Consider the following 25,605-nt stretch of genomic DNA (forward strand, 5'->3'; position numbering starts at 1 on the left):
CTGCCCTGGGGGTATCTAACCCACAACCGAAGGCTTCAATTCTGACCAAATTCAAGGGGCTAAACACCCCATGATAGATTCTCTGAGAGTGCTTTGATGAGCAGCCAACATTCACAGCCAGACTTGAACTTATCTATATTCTAGCCAAAAACTTGAAAACTGGAATATGAAATTCATGTAGTCTGACCCTCTGGGGAAGCTGTGCACTTCTGCTTCCAGCCTATGTCATATTTTGTACCACACACGGTTCAGTGGATGCTGCAGCTGAATGCCAGACCATTGCAAAGGGCTGTCACAGGAAACCATTTGTCACTATATGCATTATTTTGCAGAATTTTTAATAGCTGAGTTTTAAAATGAAGACATTGAAAAATTGCTTACCCATGAGGTATTTTGCTGAGGACATAATATGCCGTATATGAATGGTGGTACACCTGCAAAATGAAATTAAGAAACAGAACAAAACAGAAATGAGATTAGTAATTGTCACCTGTGCTCATAGGGCTCTTTATTATTTTTATTTTCTTAAAAAAACAATCCAGCATGTATGGCAAGGGAGCTCTTCTAAAAGCTTCAAAATCTGTACTAGAAATGAAAAATACATGAATTCACCTAACACTGCTGTGTGTTCTTTTTATCTTGCACTTTATTACAGTGTTTGGCAAATTGTATACATCCAGATGCTCTGTGTCGTTACCATGACTACCAGGTCTTTGATTAAACTGGGGGCTCGTGGTCTCTGCAAGGGCTAAATATAGAACAATCATTAATGAGGACACCTTGGTCAGCTGGAGACATTCACCATCATTGTAACTAGACACAACAGGGACATAATGCATATTTTTGTGCTTTATTCCTACATAAGTAAACCAGGGAGTGATGCTGGGTGATCTCAGAGTGGGTTGTAGGACTCCTGTCAGTCAGCAAATGAAACCTTATTGACTTAGGGCATAAAGCTGACCTCATGTTTGTTTGATCTGCTAAGTTGCATCTTCATATCAATTTGCACTCTTTGGGCCCTGGGGAGAAGCCTGTCAGCTTGCATGGCAGGTCATCTCAGAAGGGAGAGTTTATTGCTTATTTTCCAAGTACTAAATAACTACGCCAGAGCCAAGTTCAGTGAATTAAGACTTTCTGCTGGTGGCCACATAATCCCTAACAGTGATCTGTGGCTGCAGTGCTGAGCAACACAAGAGCCAGGGCACTAGTGTGAAAGGTCAACATTTGAATGACTTTATCCAAATGTATACAGGCACTCACTTTTGGAACTCTGTCCTGTTACTGTATGCTGCCAAATAAATGTCTCCAAAAAAGCATTTTGACTTCAACTTAATTCTTGAAGTTACTTGCTCTCCAGAAGCTCTCATAAAACATCTTGTCTCAGAGGACAAAGGAGAAACATCTTGACTACTTGCTTCACCAATCAAGTTTGTCTGATCAAAATCAAATTCCCTAGTTATCTCTGGTTTTGCACAATTATATTTTTTAATTTTGCCAATAAACCATGAGATGTCCTGGATGGTGCTGCCAGCCTCAGCAGTGGCCATCCCAAGCACATCACTAGCATCACAGTAAGTACAACTTACTACCCATCACTCTCAAGGATAAGCCTGAGTAGATGCAGGCATCTATAACAGGCTTACATCTTTTAGGGGCTCAGTAGAGAGGCAGATAAAGACAAGGCACATCATCCTGTATATATTAAACTTCTCTGTTACAATTTGAATCCAAATCCACTACATCCTTAGAGTAAGGCAAGAACCCCCTGAAAAATGTATATAGATATAAAAGGTATATGTATAGGGTATAGAGGTGAAAGCACTGGATTTGTACCTATGAAACACAGAGACTGATGCCAAGTTGATCTGATTCCCTTCTCCCACGCAATTCACTCCCATCATTACAAAGACATCATCAGGTGATATCCCAAAATCATACCTCCTTTTAGGCATTCAGATATATAAAGTCTCCTCCAGTAAGGTGAGTCTCTGGTTTGTTAGTATCAAAAATGGTCTAGAAACACCAGTGAATTCCCTGCAAGCTAGCATTTATTTTAACACAGGTGTCCTTTCTAGATCCACCCATTTCAGATAATGTCAAATAAGTTACCACTGTCTCATCCACATCCCATCCTGCTAAAGATCTCTTGAATCTCATAATGCTGACATTGGAGACCTGGCTGATGCATGTGGTCTTAGATCATATTCCAGCTTTGGTGAAGTTCTAAAACTTCTAAAATCCCTTAAAGAAAATGCACTGGAAGTCTAAATTTCTCTACAGATCTGAAAAGCCTAACAATACATTGCCATTAAATACTGACCATCTTTTGTCTTGAAATAACCTGGCAGTAGGATGTAGAAAATGATATAGATAAATAAACTGTGATTCAAGACAAAGACTGATGTGCTGGATAAGAAGCCATGCTGTGTTTTTAGCTTTCAGAGGCAAGAGCCAGCCCTCAAAATGAGTATGAAGAGATGCCTTCAGGGGAAAATAAAGTGTCAGGCTGGAAGCAAAAGAAACAGCCAGGGAAGTCTTGAGCAGGGTATCTGCTGATGTCTCTGCTTGTGGTAGAGTCCCCACAGCCTTGCTAGAGAGTTTAGAGCTTCTCTTAGAGCCATTAATGGAGACTGAGGTAAAATATTTTCTTTGTCAAGAGAGTTTAGGAGCAGGGAAAACAAAAGCTGCAGGACTCTCATAAAATCTCTTTTATTTTCTGAACAACATTTGTCAACCTCTTGGGTCTTAACCAGACTCTAAAATATCCCATATCAGCTGTGCCTGTAGCACGTAGTTTTCAAAGGCTTGCAGCTGGCTGAGTTAATTTACAGGAGCAATTCTTTCTCAAATAAATCCTTAAAATCAGTAGCTTTGGTCATGTAACAACAAGTACTTGCATGAGCAATGATTTCAGGATTAGATATTTATTATTATTATAGTTCTTAAGGACAAGAGCACATGGAACTCAAAAGTCCTTCTTATCACTATTTCAGACCTCTTTGGAAAACACACTGCAAGCAGCCAACCCAGCAGTCTGTAAGTAGACAGACATCCAATAGAAACATCACTTAATGTCTTTCTGAGTAATGAAATGTCTTCTTTCCTCTTTGATATGCAAACCAAATAAAGTTATTGTAACTGTTTGAGAGGATGACTATATCTGCTTAATATCCCAACCAAATTTCTGCTGGGGTCTAGCTGAATTAAGCTACTTACTTACCAGTAGAAAGACCCCACACCATGAAAAAAGCATCCCTCTGAAATCCAAAGCTAAGCCTCAGAGGCTGGTCAGTGCTAAAAAGTTAGTATTCATTTAATTTAACCCCTCTGTTTCCAAGGCTTAGCCAACAAAAAGCCACTGCACTGATTTAATTCTCTCGGCCCTGATTTTTGGCTGGATCCCAGAAGCACACAGCTCCTCTCAGTAGAGAGGCATATTTGAAGATAGTGGAGTTTTGGCAAGAGTTTTGCTCTGTAGTCCCTGTGTGCCAAGTCATCCCACCAACTGAAGTCAGAACAGGTTTGAGACTGCTCTGAAGGGTTCTAGGGTACTACCAAAATCGGATCACAAAGCTTCCATGCCAGCTGTAAAAGAGCTGTAAAAGTTATTATTCTAAAGCCATTGTGCCAGAAACACTCTCCCACCGGGCTTCTTGTCCCACAGCACAGATCTTGCTTACTCTCAATTTACATTATGCTCTGCAACATGTGCATGTTTCCACTGAAATCATAAACGGTCTAAGAAATGGGTCTATCTGCTTTCTCTTAAGTCTTGGAAATGTTATTATTTCTCTGAAATTCAGAAAAATGCAGGACTAATCATATACAACAACGCTTTGTTGTGAAGGCACTGACCTAATTTTATATAATCAACAAAAGAAACATGGACCTGCCCAGATAAGAGTGGAAATGCAAGCACTGCAGCACATAGAGCAGCAGAGAAAAGCATCCACCTCTCCCCATCACAAAATTCCAAGATAATGAGTAAATTGTGGTTCCTACAACCTATAGAAAGAAAAAAAGAAGCAGTAATTTCTGTCCCACACCACTGCAAAGTATGGTGTGAACAGTAATGTCTCCTTGAAGGCATTTGTTTCAACTTCAAGGATACAGGTCCTAGTCCAGCAGGGCTTACTCAAATAGAAAATATCTGTTAATTGAGAACAGAATTGATTTGGAGTAATTTATTCATTGTGATTATTCATATACTTTAAATTAGGATCCATAGCTCTGGTTCTTGCCCCAAAGCAACTGCACAAGTACTTGACATAAATGCAAAAAGACAAGCAGGTTCCTGGTTACTCCCCTAAATCTAACCTGGTTTGTCACAAAGACACAAACAAGCTGGACACACAGAGCCTTCGCCTTCATTAACTTCTTGTTAAAAGTTTGAAATTGTCACCATTGTTTTCAATTTGGCACTGCCCATGCAACTCACAAAGGATTAGGAAAAAGCTTTAGATGGAAATATGAGAGTTTTTGGAAGGACGCAAAATGTGTTTTCACTGTATTTTTGCTGGTATGAAGGATTTCTCTACCTGCTGAGGATTTATCACTAGCATCAGAAAAAAAAGAACAGTTTAGTTTACACTTCCATCTTCTGTCACATTTTGTGGACTGACACCATGTTAGCACCAGCAGCAATCAGTCTTTTTTTTATGTTCATATGACAAGGAACTGAATCACTACAAACAAGAAGCACACACAGACTTTCTTTCAAGGAATTTTATAAGCAAAGAGAGGGGGAAATCCTTGAAAAGAAAACTCTTCAAATCAGCCCAAACCTCAGCCCGACATCTTCCAATAGGCTGTTCTATCAAAACAGATCATTTAGGATATTGCCATTCTATCAAAACAGATAATTTAGGATCTTGCCACTAAACATAATAAAGTTTGTGGATCTGAGATTAAACCCAGGTGGACTGGTTGCCATGATCTCATGATCATTATTTACTTGATAAATACAGCAATAAACCACACTTTGCATCCATTTTGAAATTACTCCAAAGTGCCACTTGGTCCTTCATGCAGCAGTGTTATTTACATTAAAGAATTATCTATAAAGCTCACCAAAAAAATCCCATAAAACATAAAGTTTGAAAGGGAAAAGCTACAGAGCAGAGTAGAAGTGCAAGCTAAGTTATAAAGCAGTTTTCAAGGCTCAATACAAAATCCCTAGGATTATATATCTTTTCTCTTTTTCAGGTATTCCACATTTAATCAAAAAAAGTCATCCCAGTAGCCCCAAATAATAATTAACAATCTAAAATGCAATCAGATATTAAAATGTACAACCATTGGCTAAAGTCTGAAAATAGCCAGAATATATATTTAATATAAGTAATTATAAAACCCTCAGTAGTTATCTGGGTAAAAGGAATCACTATTTACTCTGTAACAACAAAGTATATCTCCAAATAACAGATCCCTTCAGGATTCTTAACAGACTCAAATTGTCTTTATTCCCTTTTATACTCTATAGTAAGACAGTAAAAATACAGCAGAAGTGGCCAGTGGAACAGGAACTGCCAGATCCATCAAAAGGGTTTCCCACGAAGAGCCTCTAAAAAGACATTTGCTGGAAGTAGGTTATATAGCCCATTTTCCTACTTATGCTGTGAGCAGACAAATCCCCAAATGCACATATGAATGTCACACCAATTGAATAATCCCGAACATTTTACATAATTACATATTCTACCTTTCAAAATGGTCCTGGCATCCTCAAAAGCTAACTCATGCTGTGATGTGAAATATGCAGGTAAAAGATTATTTGCCATTTGACCTTTAATATCTGGGATGTTCAACCAGGCTCTGAAGTTGACAGATTAAAAGGGGAAATGAGAACAAAGTAGAATGCAGGAAGGCTGCTGCTCTGTATTTATTTAGTACCCTGTTATCTAACGATGGCATGAAAGGGAGGGAAAAACAAGTTCAGAAGGAAAATCACAAGCAAATGTTACTCAGAGGTTGTTTCCTTCTAGTACATGCCCATACTGTGCACAGTGAAGGATGAACCAAGTCACTACCACACTGTCACATTGATGGTTCTACTGGTCAGTCACCAACAAGCAAATACTGTGTTATCTTTACATGTGTATCACACACACAAATCTTCCAGTGTTTCTACTGGAAATAATTTTGTGACTAAAAATACCTCACTGCCACTTCTTTGTGGTATTCTGTGGAGAATTAAAGGAGGTTACTGTACCTGTTTGCAGAATTTCCTGCATTTTTTATCAAAGTCAACATCAAAGCCTAGAGTTTCAATTAGTGAGTCAACATCATTTGCCTTGATCAAAATTCTTTATGATACCATTGGTTTTGTTTTGGTTTAATGACTTGAAAATTGATTGATAACTTGAACCCTTTTCTCCTCTTTAGAAGAAAGCTTGTTCCCTGGCTCTCCAAAGGGGTGAAAAATCCATTCCTGTAACTGGCCACCAACTTCTTGACAATGTTTTGTTCAATTTCTGCTCTTTCATTCTCCCATGTATTTGTGATTTAGAGTCCAAAGGTTTACCTCTGGCTGAGGCATGGTTTGTGGGCAGCTAGGTAATGGTCTTCTCATTTTTTTCTGTCAGTGGAGACAGACTGGTCAGCAGTATTCTCTCCAGCCCAACATTTTAGCAAAGTATTACCACAGTAGCCTGGAATTAGATTCTCTGAAAAACCACACGCTACCTATTTGTTTTGTGTCACTGCAATAAAACAAACCACACCAAAATCCATACTGATATTTTGTACCCTACACTCAGTGAAGCTCGATTGCTTGCAAGAATCAAACAAATCAAAAAAGCCATATAACGTGAGGTCTTTTCAACATTCTCACCTTTCAAATTCATTGTGATACTGACCTATTTTGTTTTCTTCTGAGACAGCAAATTCTCTTTTGTCTCTGCATTAAATTACCCCTTTATACTTTATCATTTCCCATGTAATGTACCTCTAACACAATCTCATGCCGTGTGCCAGCCTGTTTCTACTGCCCTCCAAGGAACACTGCCCATTTCTCTTTGTGCCTGCAATAAATTAGGAAAACCATAATGAAATGCTATCAAGGAGCATTTCCTGTGCTTTGCTTCAGCTGGCAGCCAAATAACCCACAGCTGTTATCAAACACCTGGTTTGGGATGCTCTTATCCTATTCAGCTGATCAGCCACATGTGTCATGCTATCACAGCCACAGAAAGGGCAAACTGAGAGGGATGGGACACTCTGGGATGGTCTGGGAAGCTCAGGGAAGGGGAGAGATGAGGGAAAAATGTTTGAGCAGATATGTGATAAGGAGTCTCTCGATTAATCAGTATGCAATTGTCTCTATTCCAGAGAAACAAACACCATTTGGGCAAAAGAAGCAAGATGGATACCTGGGCAATGCACATATTACAGTTAAGTTATGGAAGGAAACTATTTTTCTTGAAAAGAGGAAGGAAAGATCCCGACCCAGCAGCATAACTGTCTCAGTGAAAGGACACAGTCAACACGAGGTGGTCAGTGTCTCAGACAGTCACACCAGTGTGAAAAAGAGCTGCTCCACTGCTACCCAATGTTGTAGGAAATCAAAGATCAGTGATTGGGTATTTCTAGAATGAGGAAGAAATTTCAGCAAATGATTTGTAAGAAGGGAATAAAATACTGTGTGGAAAGGATGGAGAGTATAAGAAGACAAGAAGCAGCAGATCCTCAGGAAGAGTCTTTGCATGGCTTTGTTTTTTCAAATCTTCTAACAATTTAATCTCTAAGACTGGCATTTAAATCATTGCAATGGAGCCTGAAGGAGCCTTTCTCTGTAATCTTGCCCTTGGTGCGTAGAAGACAACCAGAACAGCTCTCTGGTCACACAATGCTGTGAATGCCTGGTCACCCTCACTGGAGAAGCTTCCACGGAGCAGCAAAAATCTCACATCAAGGTGAGAACATCAAGGGGAACTTTCATTTTCAAATCATTTGTAACTCAGAGTCAGTGCTGCGGGCAACACGCACAGTTAATATGTAAATCTCTCCCACAAATATACAGGGGGAGCGCTGGGACTAGATGCTGATTTTCCAGCCACCAAACCAAAGGTCTCTGAACCAGCAAAGCTGAGGAGTAACTTCCTCGTGAATAGTGTCATCTCGAGTTTGCAAAATATCCATAAATAAAGTGTGATGGCAACATCCCCTGCAGTAATAAATGGACTGCAGCCTTGTAAGATAATGCTGTTACTTCATGTTCCACAAACTGATTATCTCAGTTGTTTCACGATAATAATTCTTTATTAAAAGATTTGTTTCCAAATTACATTTTGAGACTGCTGACAACACTGAAAGGGAATTTAGAGGCTGGCTTTAGGATTTATGACTTTGTGACATGGTGGAGGTAAAGAGGATGCTCTTTTTGTTACAAATGCTGCTCCAGAATCAACTTAGGCTCCAGGTATTAACATACAGCTCGTGTGCCAGATCTCACCCCTACGAGAGCGTTAATCCGATCTGCCAACTGCTGCTACACTCTAATGCAGCTCGGCCCTGCCAAGCAATTACAAAAGCCTCCTTTTGCTCCCAAGCCACCTGTCCCTCACAGCGCTCCACTGGCACCAGCAGCACCAGCAAACACTGGCAGTCACTGGCTTAAAGGACAACTGTTCCATTTTTAACTGGTAAATAAAATGGCAGCTACAAAACACTCCATAGGATTTTTGCACCAGTCTTTCTGCACTTGTTGCTGCTCAGGTTACTGGGGAGCATCTGAAATCAAGTTAGAAAGAATTACGAGTGAGGGTTTTGAATAATGAGCTCATTTTGTTGTTGGTCTAGTTTCTAAACTTTTATTGGTATTCACATCACAGGGCATATGCTCCCAGGTCCCACTCCCATCCTGCAGCAGGCACAGTGTTAAGACTGGATGGAAATTCTCCAAGCACTGCACTTGTTTTATAGTCCTGTTCAGAAATTTGGAAATGAGAATTAAATTATCCAGTACAAGATTAATGTTGCAATGTTAACACAACATATAAAATATTTATATTATAATAATATACATATAATATATGTATAATAATATATATAATGTATAATAATAATAATATACATATAATATATTTAGAAAATATAAGTAAAAGAGAAATAAGGAACTTTACATTATTCAACTATGATTCTCTTGTAATATCTATGGTCATAACAATATCTGTATTGGGTCAGACTCAAAGTCCATCCAGTTCACTCTCCTGGCTTGGACAGTAGCCCAAAGCTGATTCAGAATTAAAGCTAGAGTTAGCTTATTTAGGGACAAACATACTTTCCCCAGAATCTTTTTCCAGGATCTCACAGTTTGCCATTTGGAACCACTCCTCTTGCAGCTCTTTACCACAAGAGATGTCCCTGCCATTGACCTCTCTAGACAATCTTCACAAGTGTTTACCCTTGTTGCACCTACAGCCTCATGTAGTGACACCCTCTTCCCAGACAATGGTACCAAAAGCCTGTTTGGGGTATGATTCCTCTGACCAGGCTTTGGAGTCTATTTTTGCCTCAGATTAACACCTTGGAGTATCCTGATTGTAAAGGCAGCCCAGGGCAGCTGATGCAGAAGGGGACTTTACATTGTTCACATCTACATTCACTTGACTGACACTCACCTTCGTTGACTTTGGTGCTACCAGTCTGAGGGCTGAGGACAGCAGGAGAAATCAATGCTTAATAATCAGTGCTTTTAATGAAACGTTAGATAATGCCTCCTTTAAATTAAACACTTCTTGAGCTGGGCAGATTGGGTGTGGAGACTCGAAAAGCCTCATTTTTGTGCAGTTTGCAATTCAAATGGCACGGCTTTGTAATAATTACATGAGAACCAAGCCATGAAAATGGGCTGAATATTTTGTATATCTAATTAATTTATTCACTTTTAAATAACTCACTTTAGCAGCAGAAACCAACAACTACAGAACCACAGCATATGTTCTTTCCATTAAATTTTACTCTTAGCATACCAAAATGGCTTTTCCTGCTATAGCAGTTGAGAATTGGCTCTGCCATTGAAATGATGGTCATAGACTTAGGGCATGCTGAGAAGACTCAAGGAATCCGAGGCAAGAAAGCTAAGACTTTTGAAAAGCATTAGAGAGAAAAAGTTTAAAAGCACTGAAGTCAATGTGAAAGAAAAATCAAAGTATTCAGGTATATGCCAGGGACCTTGGTGAAAAAAATGTGCTCTCTGTTCAGTGACAGATTCATTTTCTCATTCCATGTGAGATCAGAAGACTCTGAGCTGTATCTCGATGTGCACGTGGATCTAATTCACTGCAGGTGACATTTCTATTTTCTGATATAAGGAAAAATAAACTGAAATCATATACAAGACAGTGGGGCTTTTTGTCTGTCACCTATGTGAAGCTGTGGATATCTTCCAAGGGGTAAAGGGACTGTGGTGGTGATGGACACCTCTTCAAAGAGTGGGGAGAGAGCAAACAGGACAGGACTAAGCACAGAGCATCTCCTGTTCCTTGCCTGCTGTGCAATCCTTTACCATCAACAGAATTGCTGTACAGGTACCCTTCCACTTTGGCACATAAAAATCTGAGGGCTTGTGCCTTTCAAGACCTGAATAAAGTCTTCTCATTTGTTCCCCTATTCAAGAAAGAGCTTTTTCATTTGAGCAGAGAACAAAATAAAATAGAATAGAAGATTTTAAAATCTGGGCCATTAGATGCCCAAGGAGGGATGTAAATTATTGTTTTTAAAATAGCCCTGGTAAATACAGAGTTCTGCAGTTAAAGAGATAAAAGGCACTTGTTCAGAGTAAGCACAGAGCCACACACTTTGGATGTAGGCATATAACTCGGGTTAAAGAGGAGAATATTTGCAGCCAAAGATTTACATTTCTGAGTACAGGAATTTCGTTGGGGTGCTCTGCATAGTAAGACCTTGTTTTCCAGAAGAGGGCACTCAACATATTTTTTTCCTATTTCAGAGATTACAAATAGATAGATAGATAGATAGATAGATAGATAGATAGATAGATAAGAGAGACTGGAAATCAGAAAAATTAGATTAAAAACTCCTGCAGGCTGGGGCTGCCTCCTATATTTCACATAGAAACAGAATTAAATTATCTCAGATTTTGCTTTCTAATGCCTTTTAAATTGCTGTTGTTTTCCCATTTTGCATGTTATTAATATATTTTGTTCCTTAATATTTTAAAACAACTAGCTATACTTATCACAATCCACAACATGGAGTTTTTATCATTGCTAAAAACTTCGGAAGCAAAATTATTCTAAAACCCAGGAACTCACCACTAATGTAATTTTGAAGCTGCTGTATGTTGCAAGAAATCTTGTTCTTTCTTACATTCTATTTTTTTTCAATACTTTTGATATAGTTGTAGTAATTTCATCCCTTAAAGCACAGAAAGTTCCCCTTCATTCCAATACGGTGGATTCCCATGGGAGTGCAAGAAAGAAAACTGCAATGATTTTGTTGCTGTCTGGATGATTTTGACTTCCTAGGAGACCTTCTACAATTACCTTACCTATGTTTTATTCAAAAATAAATTGCAGGTTATTTTTAAGATCCTTTGTGAGTTTTGTTAGAAAATTAATCTCTGCCAGTCTCTCTGTTCAAGTCAGATCACCTATACACTTAGAAAAGGAAGCAGAATGAAAAATCTAATATCATCCAAGCAAAGAAAAATTGGTTACTTTTTGTATAATTTGCCTTGAGTCTTAATATTTTCCCTTCTCTGCTTGATGAAAATCCCATTTGCTAAAGAAAATATTTACAGAGGAATACTGCTGACAGCTGATACTGATACACAAGACACCAATGTGTTCTTGCATGACAGGCTGATTATTTCTGATTTTTTTTTATATTAGTCTAGTCTTTCTTGGAACTGTGGATTTGCTTTTCAGTTCACTGCTGTATATCTGTACCTTCAAATAAATGCAGGATACAGTTTGTTGGCCTTTGCTACATGAGCAAGGTTTTCCAACTTAGTCTGAAATATTATTTTGCACCCAGTCATGCCTGTGCCATTTGTGTTGAAGTCTCCCAGTTCAAATTAGAAGGCTTCAAGTTTAGCCTTAACTCAGTTTATCTACATCATTAGAAGAGCAAGAGTCCTTTGGTTTTTAATAGAAAATAGTTACAGCTCAGAGGTGGCACAGCAGCTGAAGTCAGCAAGCTCAGTTTTTAATGTGCTCCATTTCACACAGTATTTTGCTGCAGTAATCACCCTAAACAACACTCCCTGGAATAGAAACTTAGTAAGAAACTGAGACTGGGTGCAATTTTACTGAAACCATTGTTATAGAAGGAGCATTCATTAGCAAAACTGGAATGTGGGTTCTGAGGACTGCAGGAAGACCTGCTGGGCAGAGCTTTTCTTCTCAACTCAGGCAAACACATCATGTTTTAAGAACATATCTAGAGCATCACTTCATAAGCACCAACTTCTTACTGAAAACATAGGATCATAGAACATCCCCCAGGCGTGGGGAGACACAGAGCTAAAACCCTGGGCTTTATTGTTTGTTCCAGGAAAAGGTTGCAGGCCACAAGTGACCACAGTGGCTGCCCAGGATAAACGCAGGGTCCCCACCAGTCCATTCAACATTGAAGTGATCCCACTTGTACAGTCCCTGCTGAGGAAATGGTGCTGGGGTGCTCTGCCCAGCAGGTCTTCTTGCAGTCCTCAGAACCCACATTCCAGTTTTGCTAACGTTTGTTCTCTCTGTAGTCATGGCTTCAGCAAAATTTTACCCAGTCTCCCTTTAGAGAATAAAGCGTTTAAGGGGTGCAAACACTTTTCCCATATATATTAAGCACAGGAAGGCTCCACACCCCATTCCTCTTTACTGAAATTCAGTGCTTATCATTTTCTATTATTAAGAATGGAAAATAAAGAAACAATGTGCAGCTTTGAGATATGTAGCATGTTTTTTTGCAGCTGCTTCTACCCAGGTTTTCAATGACAGACCCTATCTAAGAAACACTTGCCCCGTGGCCCAAGGAACCTCATTACCAAAATGTCCATGCAGTTCATGTATTTGAGTGCCTAACACCACTCTACCTTCTTGTATAAGCTGGAATTTTTTTCTGTAATTAAACTGGGCTGTGCCAAAACAGAAGGATTGCTAAGAGCAAAGAATAAAGCAACATAAAGGAACACATTTTCTGCTGAACCCTTGTAGGGATTTGAAATGAACCATGAGGCTCCTCCAAAACAAACAAAATAAAGAACAGGTTTCACGTCTTATCTTCCCCAAAATTGTCCAAAAATTGGTTCTGCCAGTTACAAACATGAAATTAGTTTCTGTAGTTTCTCATTCAAAAGAGAGGTCTAGGATTAAGGTTGTTGCTAATTACTGCTCCACAGTCCTGTGTCTCCATCCAAAAATTCATATTCTTTACTCATAACATGGCAGAAACTGGACAGAGAGATGGCTGCTGAGTGGTAAGGACAAATATTGTCACCACCTGCTAATGTTTGCTCAATGAAAATGGGTATCCACCATCCCACAGCAAAAAAATGTAATTTTGTCAGAATGCACAGCAGAAAATATTGTGATTGAAGAGCTCTTATGTCAAAGGCACAACTGAAGATACTTGAGAAGAGAATGTTTGCCCAATACTATAATAGAGTTTTGAAAGCCCATAAATCCCTCTAGAGTCATGTGGCAAACTTCCTTCTCATTCTGTGCCACTGCAGACATCAAATATTAATTAGGCTGAACCAATGACTGGTACCAATACATGAAAGAAAAACTCGGTGTCTCGGTGTGTCTAACAGAGATTTTCCTACTTCTGCCTGAACTGAGATCCAATGGTAGGAAAATTTCCCAGTTGCTTTCTTAGCAGCTTTGGTTTATTTACTGCCAGGTGACCAGGAAGCACTGGTGTCCTGGGTGAGCTGCACACCTCCAGCTCTGACAGAAAAGCAAATGGATGTGTAGAAGCATTTTTGAATCAACCTTCTCTGGTGCTTTTGAAAATCCTTTTTATCTATCTTGTTGCTCTTCAGCTTGCATTAAAAACAGCAGATTAGGGAATTTATTCATTGTGATTTTGAGATTAGAAAAGACAGTCAGTCTTTCACAAAGGGTATTTAAAGTAGACCAGCTTCACAATTTAAAACCCCACAACACAGAATTAAAAATAAATTATTGCCTCTAAATAACAGCTACTGCTTCAGCTTCAAAACCAAAGTAAAATATCACCCAGAAAATTAACCTCCCCTGTGTTCTCAGCATTTTCCTGTTGTTACAACACTCCTGGACAAACAAGCCTTAGCTCTTGTTATGTAAATGTAGCTGGAGCACTTCTGTTCTCCTTATCACTACAAACATGATAAAAAGCATATTAATAAAAAAGGATATTTACTGTACTGATCTTGGCTGTTCAAACAACATGACCCAAAAGAGGACCTAAGAATATGTAAGAAGAAGGAGAAATAAGAAGGGCCCCCACCTTTAGCCCTGGCACCTCAGAAAGACCTCACTAAAACCCCATGTAAGCACACTCATAAAAATGGAGCAATTTTTACAAGTTGAGAGCATTTCACTGCAATATTAAATATTAGCTGAATGGTATTAGTAATATTTATAAAGTAATATTTATTTGAGTGGGAAGCAACTGACAATGTTGTTCTCATGAAAAACACCCAAGATTTAGCATATATAGTGGTTCCACTAATTCATTAATAACTTGACTGAATGACTACAGTGCTCTGTTGACATGAGAAGAGAGAAGATATTTTGCTCAAAGATACACACATGCACAGATGAAATAACTGAAAAACATTTCAATTAATATAAACTTTAAATTATTAGGATTTTTTTTCTCCTTTTTATGTGGGAAGTGAAAGTGTAGTTAGTTATTATCAGAATCACAGAATCATAGAATGGTTAAAGTTGGAAGGGACCTCAAAGATCATCAGGTTCCAATCTCATAAGTAAACAAACTTGCAGTGCTTTAGGCTTGAAAATGTTGGGAAAAGGGTTTTAGCCACTAGCCTTTGATAATATGATAATAGTCAACTCTCCCCTTACATTGTGCAGCTTTACAGTAGAGGACTCCTGATTATGAGCAACAAAGACTCAAAACTGCATTCATATGAAAAAGAAAAAGAAGAAGATATGAAAAATAAAACATAAGCTTCTTCCCCCAAAATGCTCCACTCAAATATTCTACTGGTTTACAACAAACATCAAAAATTAAACAAAACACTACACAATGGTATTATTTTATCGTACAAATGTTCTAACTGTCCTCACTTTATATGGTGTAATCAATACACATTTTCATTGTTCCTGAAAACAACATTGGGTGGGAATGAAAAAAGTGAATGTGAAATATATTTATTGCCACAGAAAGAAAACAGGTTTATGCAAACTTATTTCTAGCAATGGCAAATTCATTTCAATTAAATAATAAATATCATAGCTACAATATTAGAAGTATTACTGATGATAGCTATGACAGTGTCTAATTTTCAGAGGCAAATTTATCATAATAATAGTTTTTACCTAATTCATAAGGACATTGTGAGGATTCATTAATATTTATACTCTTTAATGCTTAGGAAATAATAATAATTAGATTATTTTATTTTTTACATAACTAATTAGAGCAATTGGAGCCACAATCACAAAACCTTTCTATTCCACATAACCAGCTTTGAATAAATAGAAAAAATAGTAAGATTATTTCTTTAAATAATGTGGTTTGGTTTTTTTTGTTTTTTTTGTTTTTTTTAACTTCATGCTTTAAACACAAAGTCCAGGGTTTGGACTGGGTGTTTCTGCAGTCTCTTTGGTCCCACCACTCCCATGAAAACAAATACTAATCTCACCACAGAAACCACCCTAAAACACTTGCTCTAATTACAACAATGATTATTTCTTTGCAGCTTTCAGCATGATAAGATGCATTCCTTTAACTGTAAAACAGGTAATAGCAGCCTCTGGATCAGCCATAACTGTCTCTAAGCCCTAATGGTTGTTTGGAAGATTCTGCTGTTTGATTGCTATTAATCAGCCAGGATTTCCTGTGTGTAATTGTTCTTAACTAGCTCAAACACAGTAGTGGACTGGTAAATTGGCAGTGAAGAACAAATAGCTTTAAGGAGAACCTCGGCCACTTTATTTCCCCTCCTGCATTACAGTGACAGCTATTCATAACAAAGGCAATTAAATATTCTCTATTTAATGCCTCACCATGTCACTCAAGAAAATCACTTTTATTCTCATTTCCTTTCTTCTACTTTTTTTTATCACCATTAGATGAACTCCACTGGCTGACTCCAATGAGCACAGAAAGCTACACAAGCCCGTGGGGGTTGGTTACTCATCATTATTCTTAGCTCATCACTCTCCCACTCGCAGAAATGCTACTGGATTTATTCATTTAAGAGGTGGTTTGACACTTGTCTATTTAGGAAATGCCTTTTGGAGACCACAGAGACCCACAAATGTGATTCCAGCCCAAACATCAGAGACCTCTGTGTCTCTCTGGGAAGTATGCAGGGAGCATGAATCTCACCCAGCAACACTAGTAGAGCCACATGTGGGGCAAGGGTGGCTTTGACCTGACACCAACAGGGACAGCCTTGACCCTCTGCACATTTCTGCTGAGATGCTGTGGCTAAACCCCAATTTGCTTCTGTGTTTTAGGGTTACTGAACTCTACAGCCAGAGCCCCACACACTTGTTTTGGGGAAAGATGGTTTGAAATCACAGATTCTCCATGGGTATACTTATTCCCAGCCCTTTCCCAAAACCTCACCCTGTGGTTTCAGCCTCGGGTTGGACCTTGCTGTAGTTTAAAGACAGAAAACCCAACCAAACAACAGAAAAATTACAAGAGCATTTTAGCCACAGAAGCCTGGCGCCTTCCCTATGACCTTTCCAGAAAAAAGATCAAATCTTCTGTGTTTGAGGTTAGAAAAGCTCCCTATTAGCACAAGGCTTACCCAGAATATTGCTGTCTGAAAGATTAAACTTCTGTAAATATAAGCACTGCAAAAAAACATTTTGAATGAAACCTGACAGCCCGACTAGCCACGAGGTACCCACGCCCATCTCACAACCACCTGCCAGGCTTCCTGGGATAAACATGTTTTAAGGAACACGCTTTAATACATCCTCCTTTAAGATGATGAAGTGATACAATAGGAAAATACACATTAGTTGCTTCTGTATCTTTGCAAAATAGGTTTCTGTCCGTTCAGAGATGTGTCAATCAAATGTGGGTGTCACTGCTGTTACAGACCCAACACTGAGCACAAATGCTTCTATGCAAATAAAAGGAAAAACCTTAGAAGGAAGTAATTACTGGCTGGAAATTATTTTATAGCATTCTTCTTAAAAATATTTCACTTCATTGCAGTGAAACACTATGCTTTTCTATGTTGTTTATTCCTAGATGGTATTAAGAAGAGGGTGAATCCATTCATATTACAATGGAGAGAAATTCTTAATTCATGCAAAGTATATTAAGATATTTTACACATATGTATGTGCAGCACAACTGTACTGTGTTAAAAAATGATTAAAACATCAATATCCATAAATAATCAAAAGGCAGGACCTGTCAGTTTTAGAAGGCAAAAAATAAAGCAGCACTTTCTGACATCTATACAATAAGTACACAATAATTTCAAGGAATTTCTTCTTTGCCAGCATTTGTAGAATTAAACTTTAAAAAATGTCCTTTGCCAACACACTTCCTTCTGACTTTGCAACAAGGACAACTGCCCAAGGGTTTGCTAATCAATTTCTTGTGCTGCAGAAAACAATGTAATTTGAATTTTGTCCAAGAATACAATTTGAAATGCAGAAAATGAGAAAAGCCAACTAACATGCAATTATTTGTAGCCACAGTCTGCATACCAAGTGAGAAGAAAGCAAAATAAGTAATTTAACAGTTATTGCAACTTTAATAGGGAACCACCCATCACAGTTTTAGAATGCAATATTCAAGAGTGAATTTTACTACCCCTCCATCAGCATGCTTCTTAAAAAAAACACATCTTTGTATGCTCTATAAACTTGAATCTTAAAGGAAAAAGAAGGGGGTTTAGTTTTGCTTTGTTGTGTTTCAGAAGACTACTTCAGGAGCTCTTATTGTCATAATCTCCTATATGAATACTTGAACAATTTGCAGTGCTGTCTTACACCAAATACATGTCTAGACACATCCTGAAATCTTTCCAAGGTCATATTTCCAGCTTGCCATATCAAGATTTCCCTTCTGGAAGAAGACATGGTGTGAAGAAGGAAGCACCTTGGCTGTGTTCTGGTCTCTTCTCCAGCCAGGTATCTGCAGCACCAACCCCCCTGTTTTGCCTGCACCCCAAAATCACAGATACATAAGCACTGAAATGTAGAGAGGAGGATGTGGAGGAAATGCCTCCAATCTATCCCTTTTCCCTCCCCATCTTCCTCTTCCTCCATTGCCTGCATCAAGTGTTCCTCTGCAGGGGGAACAGAAAGTCTGGGCTTCAAAAGCCTCTGTAACTTTGCCTCTTGCAGATATTCTCTATGTGCAGCCCTCGATGGGTAAAGGCTGAGAATAAAAAGATAATCATAGAACTATTCAGGTTGGAAAATAATTTCTCACTACTTTTTAGGAATGTAATTTTTTTTTTCTGCTGTTATATTTTTTCTTTTCTTTCTGATCTTCTTTCCAAATTTCTTCTCTCATCCTCAGAGGAACTGAGGAAGCCCTCACCACCTGGGGCTCTTCCAGCTTTGCACAATGCATCTGAGCAGTGGCAGCACAGGGTTGCCACAGCCAAAGGCCAACCTCCACTGAAAGAACTGAATTTTACAAAACACCTCTGGTACACAAGGCAGGGGGGCTTTCAGGGAAAGGCTTTGCTTGCCCAGTGCCCATCAGGCTGTCTTCCCCATGGTTAGATTTAACTTCCCACTCCCACATCCACCTCTGTCTAGAACTCTGCTAAGCTCTGGGTAAGTGAAGTTGCACCAACAACCATTTCCCAGCAAAAAAGTCTTTAAGATTTACCCCTAAGGTTTCTGATACAATTTTATTCTGACTTCTTCTAATACCAGGCACAGTTATCCAGACTTTTATACCAGTGTGAGTCATGAATAACTGCAGAGACAACAATAGAGAAATCAGATGAGCAACAGAGCCACAACCTCCTACTACCTAGAGGACCAACAAATTTCCTTTGGATAATGGCTAAAACTAGATTTATTTTATGGAAGAAGATTTACAGTTGCTAGTGAATGAATTACTTTCATTTTGAGGAATAGGAGCAATTGTAGATTATGGAAACAAAATGTATGGGGCTTATACTTCATTCAAGTAATACAGCAGAGCTATCATTCAAACATTTCAGGTCTTATACCAGAAGAATTTAAAAAGAAAAGAAATACTATTCATGGCCAAAAAACTGCTTCCCATGTGTCTGATTCTTTAGTCATCGTTTTAAAATGACTCATTACACTTTTCTCTTTTGAAGTTTGGTCGAAAATTCACCCTAATCTAAAACTTCGTGGCAACCCAACAGTGATTTCTTACAAATGATTTATACCTAAACCTCTGAAGAAAAGGATTTATAATGAAAGTGATAGCTCAACCCTAACTGCAGCACTGGGAATGGTGACACCATAATTAATGTATTATTTCAGTTGTGGGAAACACTGACAGTTGCTCTTTGTTCTTGGGAAGAAATTTATAGTGTGACTGAAAAAGGCACCATAGGGGAAAAAAAGTAAAAAAAAATCACTCAGAAGAGGAATAGAAATCCTTGTAGCAAAGACATGTCCTTACAATCCCCCTTCCAAAGCCTATAAAATCGTGGCAATTGCAGTGTTTTCTCTACAGTGTAATTTGTACCTTTCTCCTCTACTAGATGGCAGCATGACATGCTCTCAGAACATCCAAGTGAGGGGTTTTCTTTCTTTGTTTCATAGGAAGCAATTAATTAAAAAGGTCATACTAATGTAATAGAAGTGGGGGGAAAAAAAAGCCCACCACTGGCTGTATATTTTGTAATAAAGTCTATTTACTTACTGGCTCAACATTAAAAGCAAAAAGTGCGTATTCCCGGTCAGGTGACACTTCGTATCGAATGGCCTTTAAGGAGACCTAGAAAACAAATCAGAAATGGAAATAAATATTTTTCAGTTTTCAGGCAAATAATATCTAGAACGAATTGTTATGGCCATGTTTCTAATGATGAAGAATACTGCCAGATTAAGTGTCTTGAAGAATAATAAACATCTCCTTTCCCGACACAGAAATGTTATATAGGCACATATATGCTCCCATAAGTGAAAGCACAACTGCATCGTGTCTTAGACCAGGCAGCTATCTCAAAAAGTCAGAATTTTCCTTACAAACCTGCTGCACAGTGGGTGGTGGGGCAGCTGTGGGCAGCAGGTAGGAGAAAACCCTGATAAATGTCAGCTCCTTAATTCCCTCTCATTCCCTGCAGTCACTGGCCAAAGTGCTGGAGATAACAAACAGAAGATACTTGCTGAAGTAATTATTATAAAGTGAGCCCACTATCTGTCTTGATTAAGGAAAACTATCCCATTTTCCCTAGGTAAAATCTTTGGGATGCTGTGGTGACACAGCCTTCCAGGTGCACCCTGACCTGGGTTTCGTAAAAAAACTCTACTGTAAGTCTTACTAACAAGAAGAGAAGCCAAATTTTCTCAGACTTGTCAGGAATTTCTTTTTCCCTGCTCCACTTATCACTTGTATAGTGCAGACACCCCTCCTCCTTTCAATGAGTATCAGTATAATCCATTGCTGGCGCACCAAGGTCAAAGAGAGGTGCCACTAAAATGCCACTCACCCATTGCCTTTTAAATCTCACCCTCCCACCGAACAAATTAGCTGCAAATCCTTGAGAAATTCCCAAGGAGCAAATTAGAAGGGTGGAATTGGGGCTGCAGGGAAATGCACAGCATTCCACCAGGAGGACAGCATGGCTGGAGGTGGTGCCTGGGGAGCCCAGGGGATGGCCAAAGGCAGGAGGGATGAATCATAGAGTGCTTTGGGTTGGAAGGGGCCTTTATAGGTCTTCTAGTCCAACTCCCCTCTGCAGTGAGCAGGGACATCTTCATCTAGATCAGGTTGCCTGGGAAGCTCCATCCAACCTGACCTTGAATTTTTCCAGGCATGGGGCTTCTACCACCTCCCTGGGAGACATAATGGGTTGATGGACCAGTGTGGATCAGGAATGGAAGATGCCAGGGGAGTGGGAGAGCCAGCAGTGTCTTCATGAAGATGGATTTTATCTAATCTTATAACAAGCAGAAAAGAAAACATGCCAAGGTTGCAAAGGTTTTTCTGACCCAGGGCTGGGTAAGAAGGACAAAGGCAATGTGTCCAGATGAGGTGTAACAGCAGGTCTTGTGTTGGGAATTTTTGTATTAATGTGGAGGTGATGTTCTGCAGGTCTATTTACAGAGAGGGCAGAGGAGCAAGGGTAGGACAGGCAGAAATCAGATCATGGCGTGAAAAAGTAGGATTATCTTCTAACTGTGTGCTTCTCTTACAAATGGCAACAAATTAAAAACCAGGGGAATAAACAGAGGCCAAACGAAAGCAGTTTGACTTCAACAAACCTTGGCATTAGAGGAAACCAGTTCATTTCTTTACTCCTAAAAGAATTTAAAGAAAGGTCTTATGCTCTGGTAAAAGAGGATTGCTTATGTGGTGTAGCAAAGGTTGAAGGTGAAATGGCAGCATGTGAAGTTGAGGGTTGGGTTCTGCAACAATAATTTGTTCCATTAAAAAAGAATTAATACTGTACTTGAACGTTGTGTAAGTCATGTACTCACACTGCAAAAAAAACCCCAAACACCTGGAATGTGGTTTTATAGTTTTTTTCTGCAGATTTTGGGTCATTAAGGTAACTCTGTTAGTCATCCTCTGCTTTTGTAGTTTTGCAATGATACGGTACAACAAAAACACCTCAAATGAATAAAAACCTTTGGTAGGTACTGCATAAGAGGTAATTTTACCAGGATGGTGGGATTCATATCTCACTGTTGGAGCAAGCATAAGTGTATTTCACTTTGGAAATTAACTGACAGGAAATACTGAAAATGTAATGACATTTAATGTACAAACTTCTGCCACAATGCTGGCTTCATCTCCTACTACTACTACAAAACAGCTACAAAACACATTCATTGTACTCTGTATTACCTGTGATTTTATTTCCTTCTCACTCATTTTCACTCACCTACTAACTTACTTTCCCAATAGTTCCTTAGGGTTTCTCTCATATGCAACTCCACTTCCATTCATCAACACTATTCATCAACAACACTGAAATTACATTTCAACCATTAGGCAATAAAAATCAGCAAATCCACAACTTAAAAGAAAAGAACTATTTACATGGAGGAATGTGGAGAGTGCTATCAGCAGACAAAAATTCTATCAATTGTCTTTTCTATGAAGCCTGCAAAGATGAGAATTATGCATCTTTCAATTATATATGATATGGAAGACTAGCTTCAAATATCTATATGATACTTCTCTGTAGTATGAAAGAAACTGAGCGTGCAGAATAACAACAAAAGCTGGAGTGTAATTTCACATTATCAGCCATTGCACAGCCCATAGTATCACTGGTGTGTTGCTTCTCCTTGACAATACATGAAGTTGAAACCCAAGTCATTTTCTGCTTTACTGATCCAACTGCAAGAGAAGTGTGAAATTCTGCTACTTGTTATAGCAAATACTTACAATTTTTTTGTTTTCTATTAATATTGTGGAATTGTTAGTTTCGACATTCCTCAGAATCACTGTGCCATTCTGGTTTCTATAAATGAATTCATGATCTGCAAGAAGGAAAAGAAAAGAACATTAAGGAACTCTTGAAATTGTCTGTGTAGAATCTAATTACGGGCTTGAACCCGAACTACCATTGGGAACGTTTCTCTAAAGAACATGGATTATTTTTTAATATAGCCATTGCTGTGATGTTAAAGTGGCTTCCAGGTTAGTCATTAAACAACATGGTTAGTGCTTGTCACATGTTTATTCTGCCAGATTTTTATTCTGCCACACTGTCTCAGAGCTGAATGGAAGAGGATGACCTGTTTTCAATCCAAATAGGCAGCTTGCTATATTGATAGTGTAGAAAAGAACAGGGTTGAAAAACAGTCCTTATGCTTAAAGATTTCCAAGGTTCTCCATCTCTGTAGGAATTTAATAAGTCAAATGCCTAGAAAGTCTCTGAAAGTTAAAGACAAATTACCCTCTAACATAGCAGATTGTTGAACCTAATGTTGTGCAGATCTTTCAGCTCTGCCATTTGTCATGCAAATTAATATTAGAAGGAGATTCATGCAAATAAATTGCCATTTTCACATGGAACAAGACAACAAGTTTGTTCCTGTTTGGGATTACCCTAGCACTGAAGACATCTGGGCAAGATCACCTGCAGTAGCTGCAGCACAGCCAGGAGAATGTCTTCAGTTCAAAGCTTCAGTTCAAACCTACTCAACAGAAAGCCTGGGGTAGATGTGTGAAGGAGACTCCAAATAAGGGTTGGGTGGCAGGTCAAAGGTTCAGGATGAAAAGCCATTACAACAATAAAGCGTTGTGATCTTGTCAGATGTTATAAAATAAAGCTGAGACTGATCAGTGCTCACATGCACTGCCCTACAGATAGAGGATCATGAAGTGTAAGTCCTGAGCATATTGCCATTAACAGCCTCAGGAGAAGGCTAGGTTTTATTTGCAACCTGGCTAAACTAAGTGTGATGTATCCTACCAAACTTCTGCCTCTTGTTTCAACCAGGGAAGCAACTCCTCACTGACTACCTTCACTGTGGTACTCCAGGGTGAATCCTGCAAGTGTGAGTGACACATGAATGGTTAAACATTACCCATGGGTTGTCCTGGGATGAGGCAAAGTAAGTTTAAATCCTACCAGATTCATTAAAGCACAGACCCAACTCATTGTAGTCACAAATGGATGGACACTGCTCAGCTCAGGATCCCCAGCTGAAGACAACACTGGGTCCAGAGACCAAATTCTTCCAAAATTTTGGTGTACAAACATAGCATTAATCCTTCATTACCCATGTCTTTTTATGATTTCTAAACTGATGAGGACAATCCTCATCACAGTCATTAACCATCTTTGTAAAATGCTCCGAAAGTTCAGATAAAAATTTTCCACATTCCATTTATTATCAATAAAACGTCATCTCCTACATATCACAAGTTTCCATGTAAGCATAGGTGAAAAAAAACCTCTTCTGAGATTGGGATGAATCAGATTCTGTGAGGCTAAATTGTTGCTGCAATACAGATAATCCTCTCCAAACAATAGGGTTTTAGAGATTTAAGATCCTCAGTGTCCAAATCACACCAACAGCCCTTCAGACTCCTTGGCAAAGTTCTCAAATGATCTTTTCATTTTAATGATGGAATAAATTTTATCAACAGCTTTGGTCCTGAATAAAAAACATAGGATCTGAATTAGATTAAGATTTACATTTGAGATCAGAATAATGAAGACAGTTCCTGTTTGGATTTGACAATATTAACATTTTGTCATTAGTTCTGGAGTGTTGTCCAAGGGACTGGCATTTTCATAAGCATGACTGATTATATTCAGGACTTCAAAATATTACTTCATATGATTTATGACTGAACAAACATTCTTCAACCTGGAAAAGAACTGATTGAACAGCACTAGGACTGAAGTCAAAAAATCCTATGTAGCATGGAGAAGATAAATAATGAAAGCTTGTTCCTGGCCTTTTCCAAAATAAATCTTGGGAGGCACTAAATGACATCAGCCAGTGACAGGTTCAACACAAATAAAGGGATTATTTCTTCATGCCAAAGGTAAACAATCTGTGAAGTCACAGTCCCAGAGTAGAGCAGGTGCCAGGATTGAATTTCAGTCCAAACAAGAATTAGAGAAATGGAAGAAAAATCCATCACAGATTATGGATCTTGAGGGGAGACACTTTATAGAAAGCCCTTGAACCTGAGATTGTGAGGGAGTAGAAGCATATCCTTAATTATCACCTTGAGAAATTAACCTTCTTTTTAAAATCTTCTCTAAGCATTTGCTCCTGTCCTAGGCCAGACAACAGACATCTCTGGGGTTCATTCCATCACTGACTGATTTACAACTTCAACTTCCAGCTTCTCTGTCATCTTCTACTGAAGAAATGCCTTTATGTAAACAATTTAGGAGTTGATACAATATAAGATTTTAATGCTCCCTACACACCTTGCCCATTTATATCCTTAGTTCCTTGAGGCTGAAGCATCATTTTTTATATGATGAAAATGCACAGTCCAAATTTGTATTTTCAGGTATTCCAGGAATAAGAATAACTAAGCTGAGAGGCAGAATACTACCTAATTATCAAGCATTTGGAAAGAGATTACTGTTTTAATAATCACCCTATCTCCAGAATATAAAATGTTTTCCAATTACATACTGAGTACCAGACAGAAAAATCACATTTTAAATGTGCCAGGAAAGCATTTGGATAATAGTAAGCCTCTCAGGATATTTCCTAATTACAGAAAATAAAACCAGTGATGAAACTCAGCTCAAAGTTCAGTACCCAGGTAAAGCAGTTTATTAATCTAATG

At 38.6% G+C, this 25,605-nt stretch overlaps 1 protein-coding gene across 1 annotated transcript in view; it reads right to left on the minus strand.

Moving 5' to 3' along the window:
• The window catches only part of DPP6 (dipeptidyl-peptidase 6), a 267,407-nt gene that overhangs the window by 126,158 nt on the left and 115,644 nt on the right, over positions 1 to 25,605 (minus strand). Inside the window, exons 4-6 of the mRNA XM_010007008.1 lie at positions 22,723 to 22,817; positions 20,026 to 20,100; positions 382 to 434 (exon numbers count right to left, since the gene is read on the minus strand). Of these exons, the coding sequence (XP_010005310.1) occupies positions 382 to 434; positions 20,026 to 20,100; positions 22,723 to 22,817 (223 nt within the window). The remainder of the gene's footprint in view (positions 1 to 381; positions 435 to 20,025; positions 20,101 to 22,722; positions 22,818 to 25,605) is intronic.

Source organism: Chaetura pelagica, unplaced genomic scaffold (genome assembly GCF_000747805.2).
Source record: "Chaetura pelagica isolate M959 unplaced genomic scaffold, ChaPel_1.0 scaffold17, whole genome shotgun sequence".
Classification (NCBI taxonomy): domain Eukaryota; kingdom Metazoa; phylum Chordata; class Aves; order Apodiformes; family Apodidae; genus Chaetura; species Chaetura pelagica.